Source organism: Choristoneura fumiferana, chromosome 17, assembly GCF_025370935.1.
Source record: "Choristoneura fumiferana chromosome 17, NRCan_CFum_1, whole genome shotgun sequence".
Classification (NCBI taxonomy): Eukaryota; Metazoa; Arthropoda; class Insecta; order Lepidoptera; family Tortricidae; genus Choristoneura; species Choristoneura fumiferana.
In genome coordinates, this window is record NC_133488.1 from 679,270 (window position 1) to 694,214 (window position 14,945).

General features: G+C 39.3%; 1 protein-coding gene across 1 annotated transcript in view; it reads left to right on the top strand.

Moving 5' to 3' along the window:
- LOC141437122 (uncharacterized) overlaps window positions 1–14,945 on the top strand; it is a 32,353-nt gene that overhangs the window by 1,797 nt on the left and 15,611 nt on the right. The window contains exons 3-7 of the mRNA XM_074100342.1: window positions 2,112–2,319; window positions 4,159–4,294; window positions 6,393–6,525; window positions 8,825–8,962; window positions 13,845–13,967. Of these exons, the coding sequence (XP_073956443.1) occupies window positions 2,112–2,319; window positions 4,159–4,294; window positions 6,393–6,525; window positions 8,825–8,962; window positions 13,845–13,967 (738 nt within the window). The remainder of the gene's footprint in view (window positions 1–2,111; window positions 2,320–4,158; window positions 4,295–6,392; window positions 6,526–8,824; window positions 8,963–13,844; window positions 13,968–14,945) is intronic.

Consider the following 14,945-nt stretch of genomic DNA (forward strand, 5'->3'; position numbering starts at 1 on the left):
TGATAACTCTTATACTCGTAACATTCGATAAAGATAAAACCGACCACTTCTGCTTCTAGATAACAAAGTCTGCTATAATAATATTAATAATCATACTTATGACTGGACTGAACAAGTGGGTTGCAAAAAAACATTACATTTATAATAAAAATATTCTACTTTTATAACTAACAATACAGTTGTAACCTAAATATTCATAAGAGGCTTACAATAAGATCACGAAATAAGTTTCCTTAATTTAATCGATATCACTATCAACATTGAGTCAGAAACTTTTTTCCTTGCTAAAATAATAAAAATAATAGTTATAGCTATCGCTTGAAAAGAATTGATAACACAAAATACGAATATGACAAACATTTTCTCAGTATCGTTAGTAAAATACGAAAGCAAATCGGTTACTAAAACCTGCAAACTGGTTATACATATCAATATGAACGCTATGACAGCAGTTTTTACAAGGTGTCTAATGTTTTTACTTTTATCTATACCTATTCTTACAGCTACGTGGAATATTTCAAAGAAAACCAAAGCATTCATTAGTAAAATGAAGAATTTGACGTGAGAATACACTTTGTAATATAGTTGAAAAAACGAACCGTTCTTTAGAGTCATCAAAAATGGGCACAGAATGCCGATTGGCGCAGTCAAAGTCCACACTAAACAAGAAACCACAAGCATACCTATTTTTTCAAAGACGAACACCAAAACCACTTTATCGTATAAATTCTTCGTGAAAACAAACATCCAGCAAATAAGCGCAAAATCCGAATGAAAATACAAAGCGTACACCGCATCCAACAATACTCCGCTCTCAAAATTCCCGTTGCAAATTAGATATTCACACACTGTGTTTACAAATCTTGCTGCAGTCATTTGTGCTAGCACTTTTTCATCGTACTTTCGCGAATTAGGTATCAGAATCAAAATAAACAGTTGTATTGATAAACAAATTAAAGACACTGCTATCCCGATCAGCCAAGATGTCTTGAGTACTCCAAAGTCAATGGTTTTGTCTTCTAATTGGGTCAAATTTAGCGCCACTTCGCTATGATTGGTCATTTTTAGTTTGTTTGTGAACTGAATGTGGTAAGCTCGTTGTGCAGACTGACTGGACTGCGAAAATAACTCAATGGTTCATATTTCAGTGGCATTCGTTCGATCGGGCACTTATCGTAAATTTTATACATTGCTTTATTAAAAGAGAAATATGGGTTTTGCCTGATGACAGGGGGCGTTGGTTATCGAATTCGTTCAATTAACGCCGAGCCAATCTATGTCGAGGGCGATTAAATGTTTGTTTGAGAGTACTTTAATGTAACATCTGGTTCTGTGGTCATAAAAAACGAGTGTTTTGTTCGTGTTATCGTTTCAATTATCTAATTCTGCGATATTTATGTCACGCTATTTGTTTTGTTTTGTAACAAAAAACTTTTTGATGGACTGCCTTGAGAGTTCCGTACCTCAAAAGGGAAAAGCAGAACCCTTATAGGATCACTTTTGCTGTCCGTCTATCTATCTATCATTCCGGTCTACCAAGGCTCTTCTGATCAGGTATGCGTTAAGATATCAAGCTGAAATTACTATTAAATTCTCAAGTATGATAGGTACCCCTTAAAGTAGAGTTTTTTTTTTTAAGTCAGTGTGATGAAAAGATACATTTATATAAAAAGATTTTCCCAGCTGAGTACTGTCAATTGTACTAGAAGCTTGAAATTTGTTACAGAGATAGCTTTTTATAGCACAACCTGTAAGGGAACTCTAAAAATCTGAATAATAAAAAATATATCGAAATTATGGACTGATGCGGTCACTATAACAATTAAGGTGTTAGTTAAATATTTGTTTTTAGGAAATAATTTATGACAAAATTTTTAGTCAGATGTTATTTGAGGATAGTTGTGGAGCATCAAACCTACTCGTAATCCGTTAATTTGTCACTATAAAATGAGAGAACTATAAAATGGGTTTACTACTATTTTAAAATAAAAAAGCCGGTGGAAATCGAGTTCCTCAGACACCCCCCGGTACTGACTTAAATAACCGACTTGGTTTAACGTTGCATCTCAAAACTTTTTGCAGTACGTTTTGATGGGATTAATTTTTTTCAGATACAGAACTACAAAACACAATGTGAAGAGATCTGGCAGCAGGAGGGGGAGTTGAAGAAGCAGTTCGCCAAGAGGATTTCAAAGAAGCGTCAGAGAAACCTGTACAGGTTGTTCTCTCCAAAGCAGGAGAAGGTGGAACCGTGGAGGGTACAGCGAGGGTTGATCGGGAGGAAGGATCTGATGCCGACTATTGAGCAGAACGCTGGCAGTAAGTAATGATAAGTCTCCAGTGGAGTGGACATTTTTGCACCGATCCGCACTAGGCTCTTGTAGGATCAACGTCCCAAGCCCTGTCATTATGAGAGGAGGTTTGTGCTCAGCAGTGGGACGAATATAGGCTGGAATGATGATGTATGTATGTAAACTCTTAATTGTATAAAATAAATGAACAAACACAATTGACAAACATTTTGAGATATGGTTAAAGAAATTTATTTCTCAAAGAAGTTTACATTTCACTTATTGAGAGAATGCTTAAACATACAGTATCAGCGAGCACCGAAAAATACACCAGGTTAAACTTCAATGCAACTTTTAAAACTTAAATTCTATACATGTAATATGATTGAGATATATTATGTACAAAGACAAACTTACCCCTTTCCCTTCCCTTCCCTCCCCTTTAAGGATGTATAGGTGTACCTGCATCATATCTGATACAACAAAGCGGGCTTAAATATCTCATACGACTCTATTTCGTCACAGACGTAACACATTCAGTAACCAGGTGCCAGTAACACAAAGTTTGTGATCAAAAATTCTTACTCCTATGCGCCGGTGACACGCATGTGTGTCAAAAGAATTCGTACCTCCTAAAGGCTGGCACAGCGTAAGGGCTTAGCTGAACGTTGCCGCAAGCCGGAGCCGAATGTGACCATCCACTAAGCTCTTACGCTATACCTACGCATATCCCACAGCAATCACTAATACGTGTCACTGGCATAGTAGTAAGAACTAAAAAGTCACAGACGTTGTGTCACTGGGGCCGAATGTGTTAAAGCCTCTCCCGTTGTAATTGTTTTACATCGATATCGAAATAAATGGCCGTCCCTTTTCACTTTATAAATGAAAAGACGTGCCCAAGCAAGATGCCGTAAGCTAATTGTAACGATTTATTTATGAAGGTGGCCTTGACTTTTCATCGGTTGATTTTATAAATCTATTTTCATTGGCACGAGTTTGAGCCACTTGACACCTACTTTAAATTGGTAACAACAGGAACATTCTGTTAATTTTTACGTTTATTTTGTCATAATAATTTAACTACACACCTACGTGGCTGAAACTGATCATTTTAACTAAATAACTCTAAATAAAGATGCTACGAGTTACAATTTACAAGCGGTAGTCTCTTTTCAACGCATACAGTTAAACAAAGACTACCGCTTGTAAATTTGTAACTTGTGTAGCTTCGTGAAATAGGGCACTGGTATTTTTTATCAATAAGCTGAGCTGTCTACTATGTCTGTCTGAAAGTGAAATCTGTCTGAAATTTACGAAAAACAAGAAAAATACGGGTATACCTGTGTGTGTACAAAATATATTTTTTCCACGTAAGCTGCCAATACTTAGGTCGCTCGTGTCGTCAAAACAACCTCTTTGCTAAAACTTTAATCATCATCATAGTCATCTTATCGTGCCTAGGACGTCCACTGTTGATCATAAGCCTCCCCCATATACCTCACGCTCACGCATGCTACGGTTGGAAGCGGCCTGTTATCCATCATGAACCCTTGACTTTAACCAAGTCATCCGTCTATCTCATTGGTCGACATCCTACGCTGCGCTTGCCGATCCGCGGTATCCATTCGAGAACTTTTCAACCCCGACAGCTACCGTTCTCCGTGTTATATGGCCTGTATTATTTTTTTTTTTTTTTTTTTTTTAGCCTATTTTTGTGTCCCACTGCTGGGCAAAGGCCTCTCCTCTCTTGCTCCACTCCTGCCTATCAAAGGCGAGCTCCCGCCATCCCACATTATAGGCATCTAAGTCGTCCCTCCATCTCCTCTTCGATTAAAATTTAAACGAGTGAATTCAATGTTGCCAGGAGAGAAGTCCCTTTGGGTGCAGAACATCTTGAACAGAAGCTCATGCGAGTTCAGGTCCGCTGAGAAGGTCTACGAGACTTTTCGTGTGCCGCTGCAGCCGGTCTGCCCTGATGCTTACTCTCTGCAGACCTTGAGGTAATCTAAGGTGCCGCCCTAAGGTTACCACCAGAGATGCGCGAGGAACTTGTTTTTCTTGAATCAATGGAAACGTTTCATTTACTTATCCTCACACGGCACAGCTCTCGTGGAAACAGCAAAGCGAGCGAGCGGAGCGAGAATAGATTAATAAAGCGTTCCTCGCAAAGATGCAGCGTGTCAAAGTTCGGGAGTGGGAGTTCGTGACGTCACTTCTTAGTAAAAATGTAGGTACAATAGTTGTTACGTCGCATGGAACTCTTACAATACGATTACTTGGAGTTAACACTTGACAGATGGGCTTGCCTTCAGTCAATTTTCAACTTTGACGTCATACAAATAAAGCCATTTTTAGTATACCGCTACCCACGTTTACAGATTATGTAAAAACTATTTTATTGACTGAAGGCATGCCCATCTGTCAAGTGTTAACTCCAAGTAATCGTACTGCACCGGTTATATCTTCATAATTTTTACTCGACTGCCCAAAGGAGGGTTATGTTTTCCGAGCGTATGTATGTATGTATGTATGTATGTGGGTATGTATGTCCATTTCTTTGGTCCTCGCTGCAGCCTAAACGGCTAAACGGATTTTAGCATATGAGGTATCATTGGATTCATAACTGTCGGAGTAACATAGGCTATATAAAACTTCAATATGGCGTCTGCAAAACAAGATATGGCGGAGGAATGAATTTTTTTTTGTATTGTAACATTATGGGTATCAAATGAAAGCTAATAATTAGCCCATTGTAAATATATATTGGTTATAATACTTATAATCTACTATTTTCACAGAAATATCAAAAAAGTATAAAATAAAAAACATTAAATTTAAAAAATCAAAAAACCCAACTGCCTTAAAAACTAAAAGGAAGGAAATAAGTCTAGTGGTCTAGAACTCTGTCAAGAAGCTCATTTAAGGTTCAACAGTCGGGACCCATTCAAATCGTAACCAGCTCAAAAAATCTTAGTAATGGATCCCGACTGTTGAACCTTAAATGAGCTTCTTCACAGAGTTCTAGACCACTAGACTTATTTTCTTCCTTTTAGTTTTTAAGGCAGTCGGTTTTTTTATTTTTTAAATTTATTTGTTTATTGGATAAAAGAAAAAATATGGTGTCCAACATTCTTGAAAATCTAACAGACGTAGGTGCCATCAGCCAAATATGTGGTCTACCACCCTTAAGTTGATAATCGTTTACACGTCATAAAACAATAATGCCAACAGACTTGCCTGCCAACTTGAAAGTTCGACTTTAGCGACATATTCATTTGATAGGAACTTGATTAAAAATTGATAGACCACTTAGTCTTATTTGGCTGATGGTACATTTTTAAGAATCAAGCCTTAGCCACAGATTGCCATGTCTTCAAGTTATTATTTCTACATTATTTCTACAGATTTTTATGTCACAATTTTGCAAAAAAAAACAGTGCTCAGAAGCTTAGGGCGATTTCAGACTAGCGTTTTTCTTCTGCGCGTTTACGCTCGTTTTTGGCATGCGCGCTTACACGCGCTCTATATTAAATCGAACACGCGTGTAAGCGCTCATTTGCGCGTGTTTGCTCTGTCTGGTCTAAAGGACGTGTTATCGCTCGCGCTTATGAGTATTTCTCAAAAAAGTGTCCCGTCATGAAATTGACAAGAAATCAGTTTTGTCAAGAAATTATTACCTAACACTAAGGACGAGATCATAAAACATAAATAAACTGTATAAAACATCCAAAACTTCTTGAGGACACGAAAACGTCGCGATATCTTGGAAAAAATCGTAATTTTGTAACTACATCGAAACTTTCACAAAGATTACTTATCTGACTTTTTATCACCTTTACCACAAGCAGGTTTTTTTATATACATATTTAAACACAAAATTACTTATTTTTTGTGTTGAAATAGTTTCATATATATATATATATATATACAACAACAACTGAAAACACAACAGGGCAACTGAAAATGGTCAACTTTTTGAGAAATATTCTTATACGACCTTCTATGCGCATATAAAATGCTAGTCTGTAACCGCCCTTATCCACTTCCGATCCGTTGCGGTGTAATATAACGCCAAGCTAAAATCACTTATTTTTACAGTTACGGCGAACTAAAAGTGCGTCCCCCGCCCCTCCCGCCTTCGGAGCAGCCGCCCCCTCCGACGCCTGAATACATCATTTGCGTGCCGCCACAGCTGGATTTTGTTAACTTCGTCCTGGGCCGCTTACATACGGTAATCAACACCCCGCTGCTATGAATAATAAGTTTATTGATACTAGGTTGTTTGATGGAGCGAATTTCTTTCACGATCACGCTAATGGTGTCACGCTGCTGGTAGCGTGGTGTGAATATTTTGATTAAGCTTATGGAAAATAAAACATTACATTTGAAATTTACCACGAGCTTTGCGGTGAAGGAAAACATCGTGAGGAAACCTGCACAAACCTGCGAAGCAAGTCAATGGTGCGTGTGAAGTTCCCAATCCGCACTGGGCCCGCGTGGGAACTATAGCCCAAGCCGTCTTGTTCTGAGAGGAGGCCTGTGACCAGCAGTGGGACGTATATAGGCTGGGATGATGATGATGATGGAAATGAGAGAGTTGGGAATATCTACGGATGCAAACGTGCTGTTAGTTTGCATAACGCAGTTGTCCTATCGCCGACGATGAACCAGAAAAGCGATCAGAGTTTCGTCTAGAACAGTTCTCGTCGTTGCGACAAAGCAAAGCACCTAGCTAGCTAGAGAGAGTTCTCAGCAGCATGCAGCATGAACTTAAAACACAACATAGATACAAAACTTAATACTAAATTATATCTCATCCCCCAGCCTATATATACGTCCCACGCGGGCCCAGTGCGAATTGGGAACTTCACACACACCATTGAATAGCTTCGCAGGTGTGTGCAGGTTTCCTCACTAAATTTCAAATGTGATTTTGCACATGACTTTCGTAAAACTCAGAGTTGCGAGCCGGGGTTTGAACCCTCAACCTTGTTTGAACCCCTGCTTGAGAGGCGATAAGTCAAATCACTAGGCCACTACGGCTTGCAAAAATTATATGTATAAAAAAGCCATTATCATTCCCTCGTTGAACAGCGATAGCAGTTCGTTGAAAGATAGCTCCTCAGCTCTCCAGTAGTCTCGTCTAGGCTCTTTTGCACTTTTGTGAAGTAATTTTGTTTGTGTGCGCTGGGACCCCAAGACTCAGGGTCTCAAAACCGACAGCAACGAAATTGCACGCTGAACTGAAACCCTGGTATTTTATAACGCCTGCTCTCGCCCGTTTCCGCCGCTGCGCCAGCTTTTCTTGTTGACCCTGGAGGTGTGAATGGATCAGGCTGATGGCGCAGATTGCGTCCAAAACTAAAACCCGACCCATCTCTACGAAATCAGAGGCATAAGTACCTTCTCTTCATCATCATCATTCCAGCCTATATACGTCCCACTGCAGGGCAGAGGCCTCCTCTCAGAACAAGAGGGCTTGGGCCATAGTTCCCACGCGGGCCCAGTGCGGATTGGGAACTTCACACGCACCATTGAATTGCTTCGCAGGTTTGTGCAGGTTTCCTCACTAAATTTTAAATGTGATTTTGCACATGACTTTCGTAAAACTCAGAGTTGCGAGCCGGGGTTTTAACCCTCAACCTTGTTTGAACCTCTGCTTGAGAGGCGATAGGTCAAACCACTAGGCCACCACGGCTTCAGTACCTTCTCTTGATATTCTATATTTATTTTCTTTTAATTTTCTTCCAGTGTAGCAATTTATCACAATTCCCCAGACAGTATTGTGTTTTATCGCCAAAGTTTCCTGTTACTAAAATCATTGGAAAAGAAACTCCAGCGAAGAGACCTTTTATTCAAGAATGCTTTTAAAAACTCGGCTCTTAAAATACACTAGAAATGCTGTAATTGTTTTAACCTTGTCTGCTATAGGGTGCAGAATTTCAATAGCCGAATTAATTGTTGAATTAGTGTTTAAAATAAAGATTCCTTTTAATTTTATTAATAATGTAAATAAGCCGTAGTGGCTTAGTGTTTTGAGCTATGGCCTCTCAGGCAGAGGATCGTGGGTACCCACCCCGGCTCGCACCACTGAGTTTTTCGAAATTCATGGGCAAAATTACATTTGAAATTTACCACCAGCTTTACGATGAAGTAAATATCGCGATCAGATAACCGTTGGGGGAGAAAAGTCCTCGAGTGGCGACCACGAACCGGAAGACGAAGCGTTGGCAGGCCTCCCACCAGGTGGACTGACGACATCGTAAGAGTAGCGGGAAACCGGTGGATGCAAGTGGCGAGTTGTCGTTCATTGTGGCGTTCTAAGGGGGAGGCCTTTGTCCAGCAGTGGACGTCTTCGGGCTGATGATGATGATGATGATGATGAAATATCGCGAAGAAAACTGGATAAACTTGCGAAGGTGTGTGTTAAGTCCGCACTGGGCCCACCTTCGAACTGAGCCCAGTGTCAAGCAGTGCGACGTTTATAGGCACGATGTTAATTAAGTTTTATTGATGAATTATGTCCTCAGCAACAAGTGCGTCTGGTGAACGTGTCCAAGTTCGAGGTGCGTCTCTCGCTGACGCCGCCGCGCCGCCGCGAGCTGGACGTGGAGCTGTGCGGGCCGCGGGGACTCGCCGTCTCCGCTGGCTCCGCGGCAGAACTCAAGGTAAAACCCCATGAATACTAAAGGCCGCCACGATGTCCGGTCCCGCGAAAACTAAAATTCTAATACAAAGAACCAAGATCAAGTTATCATCATCATAGTTGCGGCTTGCCGTAACATTAATTAATCTCTCTCTCTCTCTCTCTCTCTCTCTCTCTCTCTCTCTCTCTCTCTCTCTCTCTCTCTCTTCTCTCTCTCTCTCATATCAGCCTTAGAATGTCCACATAGACCTCCAGTTGCTTCGGTTGAATAAGTGTTCTGCATCCACCGTGAACCCGCGGCTTTAACCAGGTAACCCGTCAATCTCGTTGGAGGATATCCTAAGTTACGCTAGCAGATCCGCGGTCTCCATTCGAGAACTTTTCGGCCCCAACGGCCATCTGTTCTCCGTGCTATATGGCCTGCCCATTGCCACTTAAACGAGCTAACTCCCTTGCTAATCAAACAGTAGCTTCAATCAAGTAAAGACATTTTGATTTGATTCGATTGCCACCTTTAGTGTATAGTTTTTTTTTATCTAAGTCGCTTCACTCGTGACCATGTCTTGTCGTGACATGACCGTGTCATTCCATGACGATCAGTAGTGAACTTTTATGATGACTTTCTTTGGAAAATAGTGTTTTTGGTTTACACTTGTCTTCCACACTGCAGAGCCGGAGTCTGGAGTTCATAGATGGCAACAGAGAGCACCGCTGATTACTCTCACATCAGATCCCTAGCCGGGCATACGGGAAATCATAAAATGTCTAGTTTAAAAACAAATTCAATATCAAAAGTTTCTAAGTTCGTTCACTAGATTTCCAACTAGCAAATTGCAGTTTAAATGCAGTTTAACTGCAGACACAATAGGTTAGTGCAATGAAACTGTATTCAAACAGTAATTTACTTACTAGCTGGATACACAAGATTAAACTTAACTTCAGGTAACTGGAACACAAAGTATGACGCTTTATCACGCAGCGCAGTAGAAATAGAGACTTATAATATTTGTGTTTGAGAGAGTTATATTTGCGTACCTTGTTGAATATAAAATAAGCTTCTGTTAACAACTTAATACAGTTTTTTTTACTGACTGCACATCTTAGTGAATTGTCGTTCGACTTACAAATTTGTAGCCAATTTTAAATCAATCCGACCACTGGAAATGTATCAAAATAAACTTGTATAAATATATCCCAACAAACATTACCCTGTTTGTTGGTAAACATTACCCTTGTTCTATCTCATTTCTCCAAACTCGTAATAAAGCGTGAAACTCGGGCTTACCCCGTATGTCATGTCTTTTGACCTGTCGCGGGTTACTTCGGCTATAAGGGTGCTCCTCATGTGGTCCCTGAGGATCCAATTACGGCGAAAGCAATTAATTGAATCCCCGGAACCCCGGTTCAAATCTGTAATGCCTTGTTAAGCAAATACTCGACGATATTCATTGTGGAGGTTGATTAATGATTACTTGAGCCGTGCAATGTTTGTGTATATAACCTAACCAACAAAAAGTTGGAAAGCCAACGACATTGTCACTTCAAAGCTCAATATCTCAAAAAGGGCTGGATCGATTTTGATAAAAACATGTCTTAGAACCATCGCTAAAGCCCTGCTTTCAAATAAAAAAAATCGCATTCAAATCGGTTCACCCGTTTAACAGCTACGGTGCCACAGACAAACATATAGACACACATAGCGGTCAAACTTATAACACCCCTCTTTTTCCGTCGGGGGTTAAAAATGAATGAATCCTACTAATCCTACTAATATTATAAATGTGAAAGTTTGTGAAGATGGTAGGGGGTTTGGATGTTGGGATGTTTGTTGATTAAGAAATTCGGTATACAGATAGTTTGAGTCACAGAGAAGGACTTACGAGTAGGATAGTTTTTATTCCGGAAAATTTCATAGTTCCCACGGGATTAAAATAAAATAAAGTTAAAAATAAAGTTGTGTTAAATACTTGTGATGTATACATATCATTTAATAATATTGTAAATCTGTTTTAAAAAAATATATATATACCTCGTTGAGTTTCTTGCCGGATTCTTCTCAGCAGAGGTTTTTCCGAACCGGTGGTAGATTTTTTTGACATTCATAAGTGCTTGTTGTGGCCTAAATTGAATAAAGATATTTTGACTTTTGACTTTGACTTTGATAGCGATAAACGTATTCTGCGCGGACGGAGTCGCGGGTAACGGCTAGTACAAAATTAAATGTAGAGCGATGCTGGAATCGTTATTATAGTAAAACTATCTCGGTTAACTATGGGTTGGCGTTTTGTAAAAGCAGTAATCAGCGAGATGGTTGTTCTTTGGCTTTTGGGTTGGTTTGGTTTAGGGTTTAGGTTTCTGTACCCAAAGGATGACTACTCTCTTTGTCTGTGACAGGGCTGTATTTAGAGAACTGTACTTAATAGATAGACAGTTGAATTGAATACATAACATGATCGAAAATGCAGAGAAAAACCAGAAAAATAAGACCAGCGCTGGTTTTTCTGTGCATCTATATTTCAGTTTGTATTTTCGATATAGGTTTTACGGGATGACCGTAAAAGTAACAAAAAAATTGGAATTGAAATAAAAAATACAAAAAGATTCCAAAAAACAAATCTTACATAACATTATGTTTTTTATTTTAATTATTTAAGTAATATAAATGTAATGAGGTACACTTAATTATACACCTTTAAGAGTATTATGTATTAGTTGTTTGTGTTTGTGGCACTATTAAGAAAATATTTAGAGACGTCTTCTATTTTGAAAACATGTTTATACATTTTTTTAGACACTAAAAAGAATTTTGATCGATTTGCCCTAATTTACTTACATGACGATTTTAAATAATTTATTGAATCAGGCGTTACTTTGCGGAGGTCCATATCAATGAACTAAAAGGATTTCTTTGCTCACCCGCGACCTTACGAGTATGATAGCTAAGTTTATGCAAAATAATATTCGTGTTCATGCAGTAAAAGTTAGAGTGTGCGTTAGAAGTTAGAGTGAGTTAGGGTCTAACTTCTGGTAGCATGGTGTACGGTTGTGTTGCTCTGAAGATGAGCTCTGGTTGAGTTCGAAACGCGTCAGTTTAGTGTGGTTGTGATAGATGGGTTTGTGTGATTTGTGTGTGGAGGTGGAGGAATTGCATGAACACGCATATTTAGATAAACTTAGCTATCATAAGGTCGCGGATGAGCAAAGAAATTATTTCAGTTCATTTCATTACTTACATGTGACATCAAAACTCAGTAACATTAAAATTTGGATACCAGATTGTTTTATTGTAGTAATCAAGTGGATATACTAAATGTTTACCACATGTGAGATACATTGATTGGAATGTTTCAGTGAATCATGTTTTTATTAGCTCGTACGAAGAACAAAGAGCGCAGAAGTTTGACGTCCAAGTTTCTATCCCCAGCTGGGCCAGATATTTATATGAATATTACTTACGAATGTTTGTGCTCGGGTCTTGGGTGGTTATTTATGTATATAATAATTATACTTAAGTGTGTATTTATCCGTTGACTAGTTCCCATAACACAAGCTTTGCTTACTTTGGGACAAGTCAATTGGTGTCAAGTGACTCTTTGAGATATGGTCCTCTGCAAATTATAACGCCGAGCCATGGTCACGACTGAACCCGGGAACCCGTTTTTAGGGTTTCGGACCCAAAATGGCAAAAACGGAACCCTTATAGTTTCGCCATGTCTGTCTGTCTGTCATCAATGCTAGAAAGCTGTAATTTTGCACGGGTATAAATGTAAACTATGCCGACAAAATGGTACAATAGACGTAAAATGGCGATGTTTTTTTTTCTCATCCAACCCTATAAATGTATTTGGGGTATCCGTTTGATAATGGTAGTTTAAAATTTTATTACAGGTGTTGCTAAAGACGATTTTTCGATTCATTGATTTTTTTGCGAAATATTCAACTTTAAAGTGAAAATGTCCCCCCTCTAAAATTCTAAACCGGTAGGTGGAAAAAATTTGAAAAAAATCAGGATGGTAGTAAGTATATCAAACTGAAGAAAAACTATAACAGCTAAGTTTGCTTGAGAATTATTAGTAGTTTTACTCTTAAATAGCAGCCTAAGGTATAAACCTAAACTTGGAAGATTCCGAAAATACGAAATCCTTGGAAAACACAAACTGTTGGAAAAATATTTCTTAATTTTTTCGTAATGGCTACGAAACCATATTTTGGGCGTGTCCGACACGCTCTTGGCTCGTTTTTTATTCATAGAATCAATAATGACCGCGATAGTCTAAAATATCGTGTCATAGGGAATTAGTCTAAGATACAAAGAAAAGTAAGCCGGAGACATTGTATAAGTAAACCTAATTATAATAAAGAAAACTTCCCAACCCAACCCCCTGTAAACTAATGTATGATAAAGTGGACAGCTTGAAGTAAGTATGATTAGTGACAGAGTGAAAGGAAGAAATGGAAATTAAGCTTAAAATACACTAGTAAATATAGAATAGTTAAAAAGACGGTGACAAGCCGCAAAGTAAGTAAGACGAAGAAGGAAAAGAAGAGAGAATGAAAGAGGAAAGATAATAGTATTATGCTGAATGATAGTACGAGCTGTTAGCAAATGAGAGAACTGGGAATGATCAGATATAGAAGAGAAAATGGAGAGTAGTGAGATAATAGCTCGCTTCCGATCATGTTGAGGTGAGGTAGGAAAAAAAAGAAAAATATATATATCAAACTCAAACTCATAACATTATTGACAGAAAAACACACTACATCACAACAAAAACACAGTAAAAACATAAATAGGAGAAGAGAGAGGAAAATAAGAGACGTTGTGCTGTAGTGTGATGCCAAAAGGACTCAGCTCAGCATGTGCATGTGCATATATATAACGCCGATTGTTTAAATTGGTCCAGATCCACTTCCGTCCTCGCGACGTGCTCGCCGTGCACGACGCGCTGCGCGTGCGCGTGTCCGTCGGCAAGAACCAAACCTCGTCGTGCCCATCGCGTGCTACATGCAGCCGCCCGTACTGCAGAGTGAGATGATCCAACATAAGTGCTTCTGCTCGAATACCTGATAGAAAGACAAGTGGATAGCGTAAAATTCCGTATCACCATGGACGTTGCTTAATAGTACATTACTGTAGAGGCCGGAAGTAGGGGTTGCCGACCAAGCAGATATAGACTATGAATAGGGATGCGAGGCCGGCCACCCCATGTTCCGGCCGAGGCTTGTATAGTGCTTATCTCAAACATGACATGAAATAAAATAAAAAAACAAGAAATCAAGTTGGCGGGACGCTAGTCTGGTCGCCCTTTGTGTAGCTAATGGCGGCGGCGCGGCTGCGGGCGGTATTGCTGTGCGTGGGCCGCGTGCGTATCGCATAGCGCGCGTTGAAACAAAAGACGGTCGCATTGCCGGCCAGCGGCCTGCAAGGTTGTATGAAGCTCAGCCGCAGCGCCTGCCTATTATTTGTGCATTATTTTTCAGCCTATTATTTGTTAAACAACGTCAATATTTCATTGTCATGTTTGAGAAAAGGCATATTACTACTGATGTATTGAATCAGGGGTTACTTTGCGGACGTCTATATCAATGAACTACCTAATAGTAGATTGTACAATAAGAGCATAAAAGACGTTCATATCGATACCTCCTACGTAACTGGTACAAGTGACAATTTCTGATTTTTAGTTTTTTACAATTTTGTGATTAAATATTTCCTTATTTACCTACCACAAAAAATTTGGACGGATATTCCTATTAGTTTTGGAAATAAAGTGACGTATATGAATGCATCTAACACCGTTTTGCTAATCGGTACAACGTATACTGAGGCAACCGACATGCACCACTATACGCGGCACCGATATTGTCGCGGGGGGGAAGTCGAGTGTAACTGGCAGTTGCCTCAGTGTACGCGCTAGCCGTCGCTGCGTGCGGACCGTTTAAACTGTTCTACGAGCACATAATTTGATAGTATATATAAAAAAAAAAACATTTTTTGGTTTGGC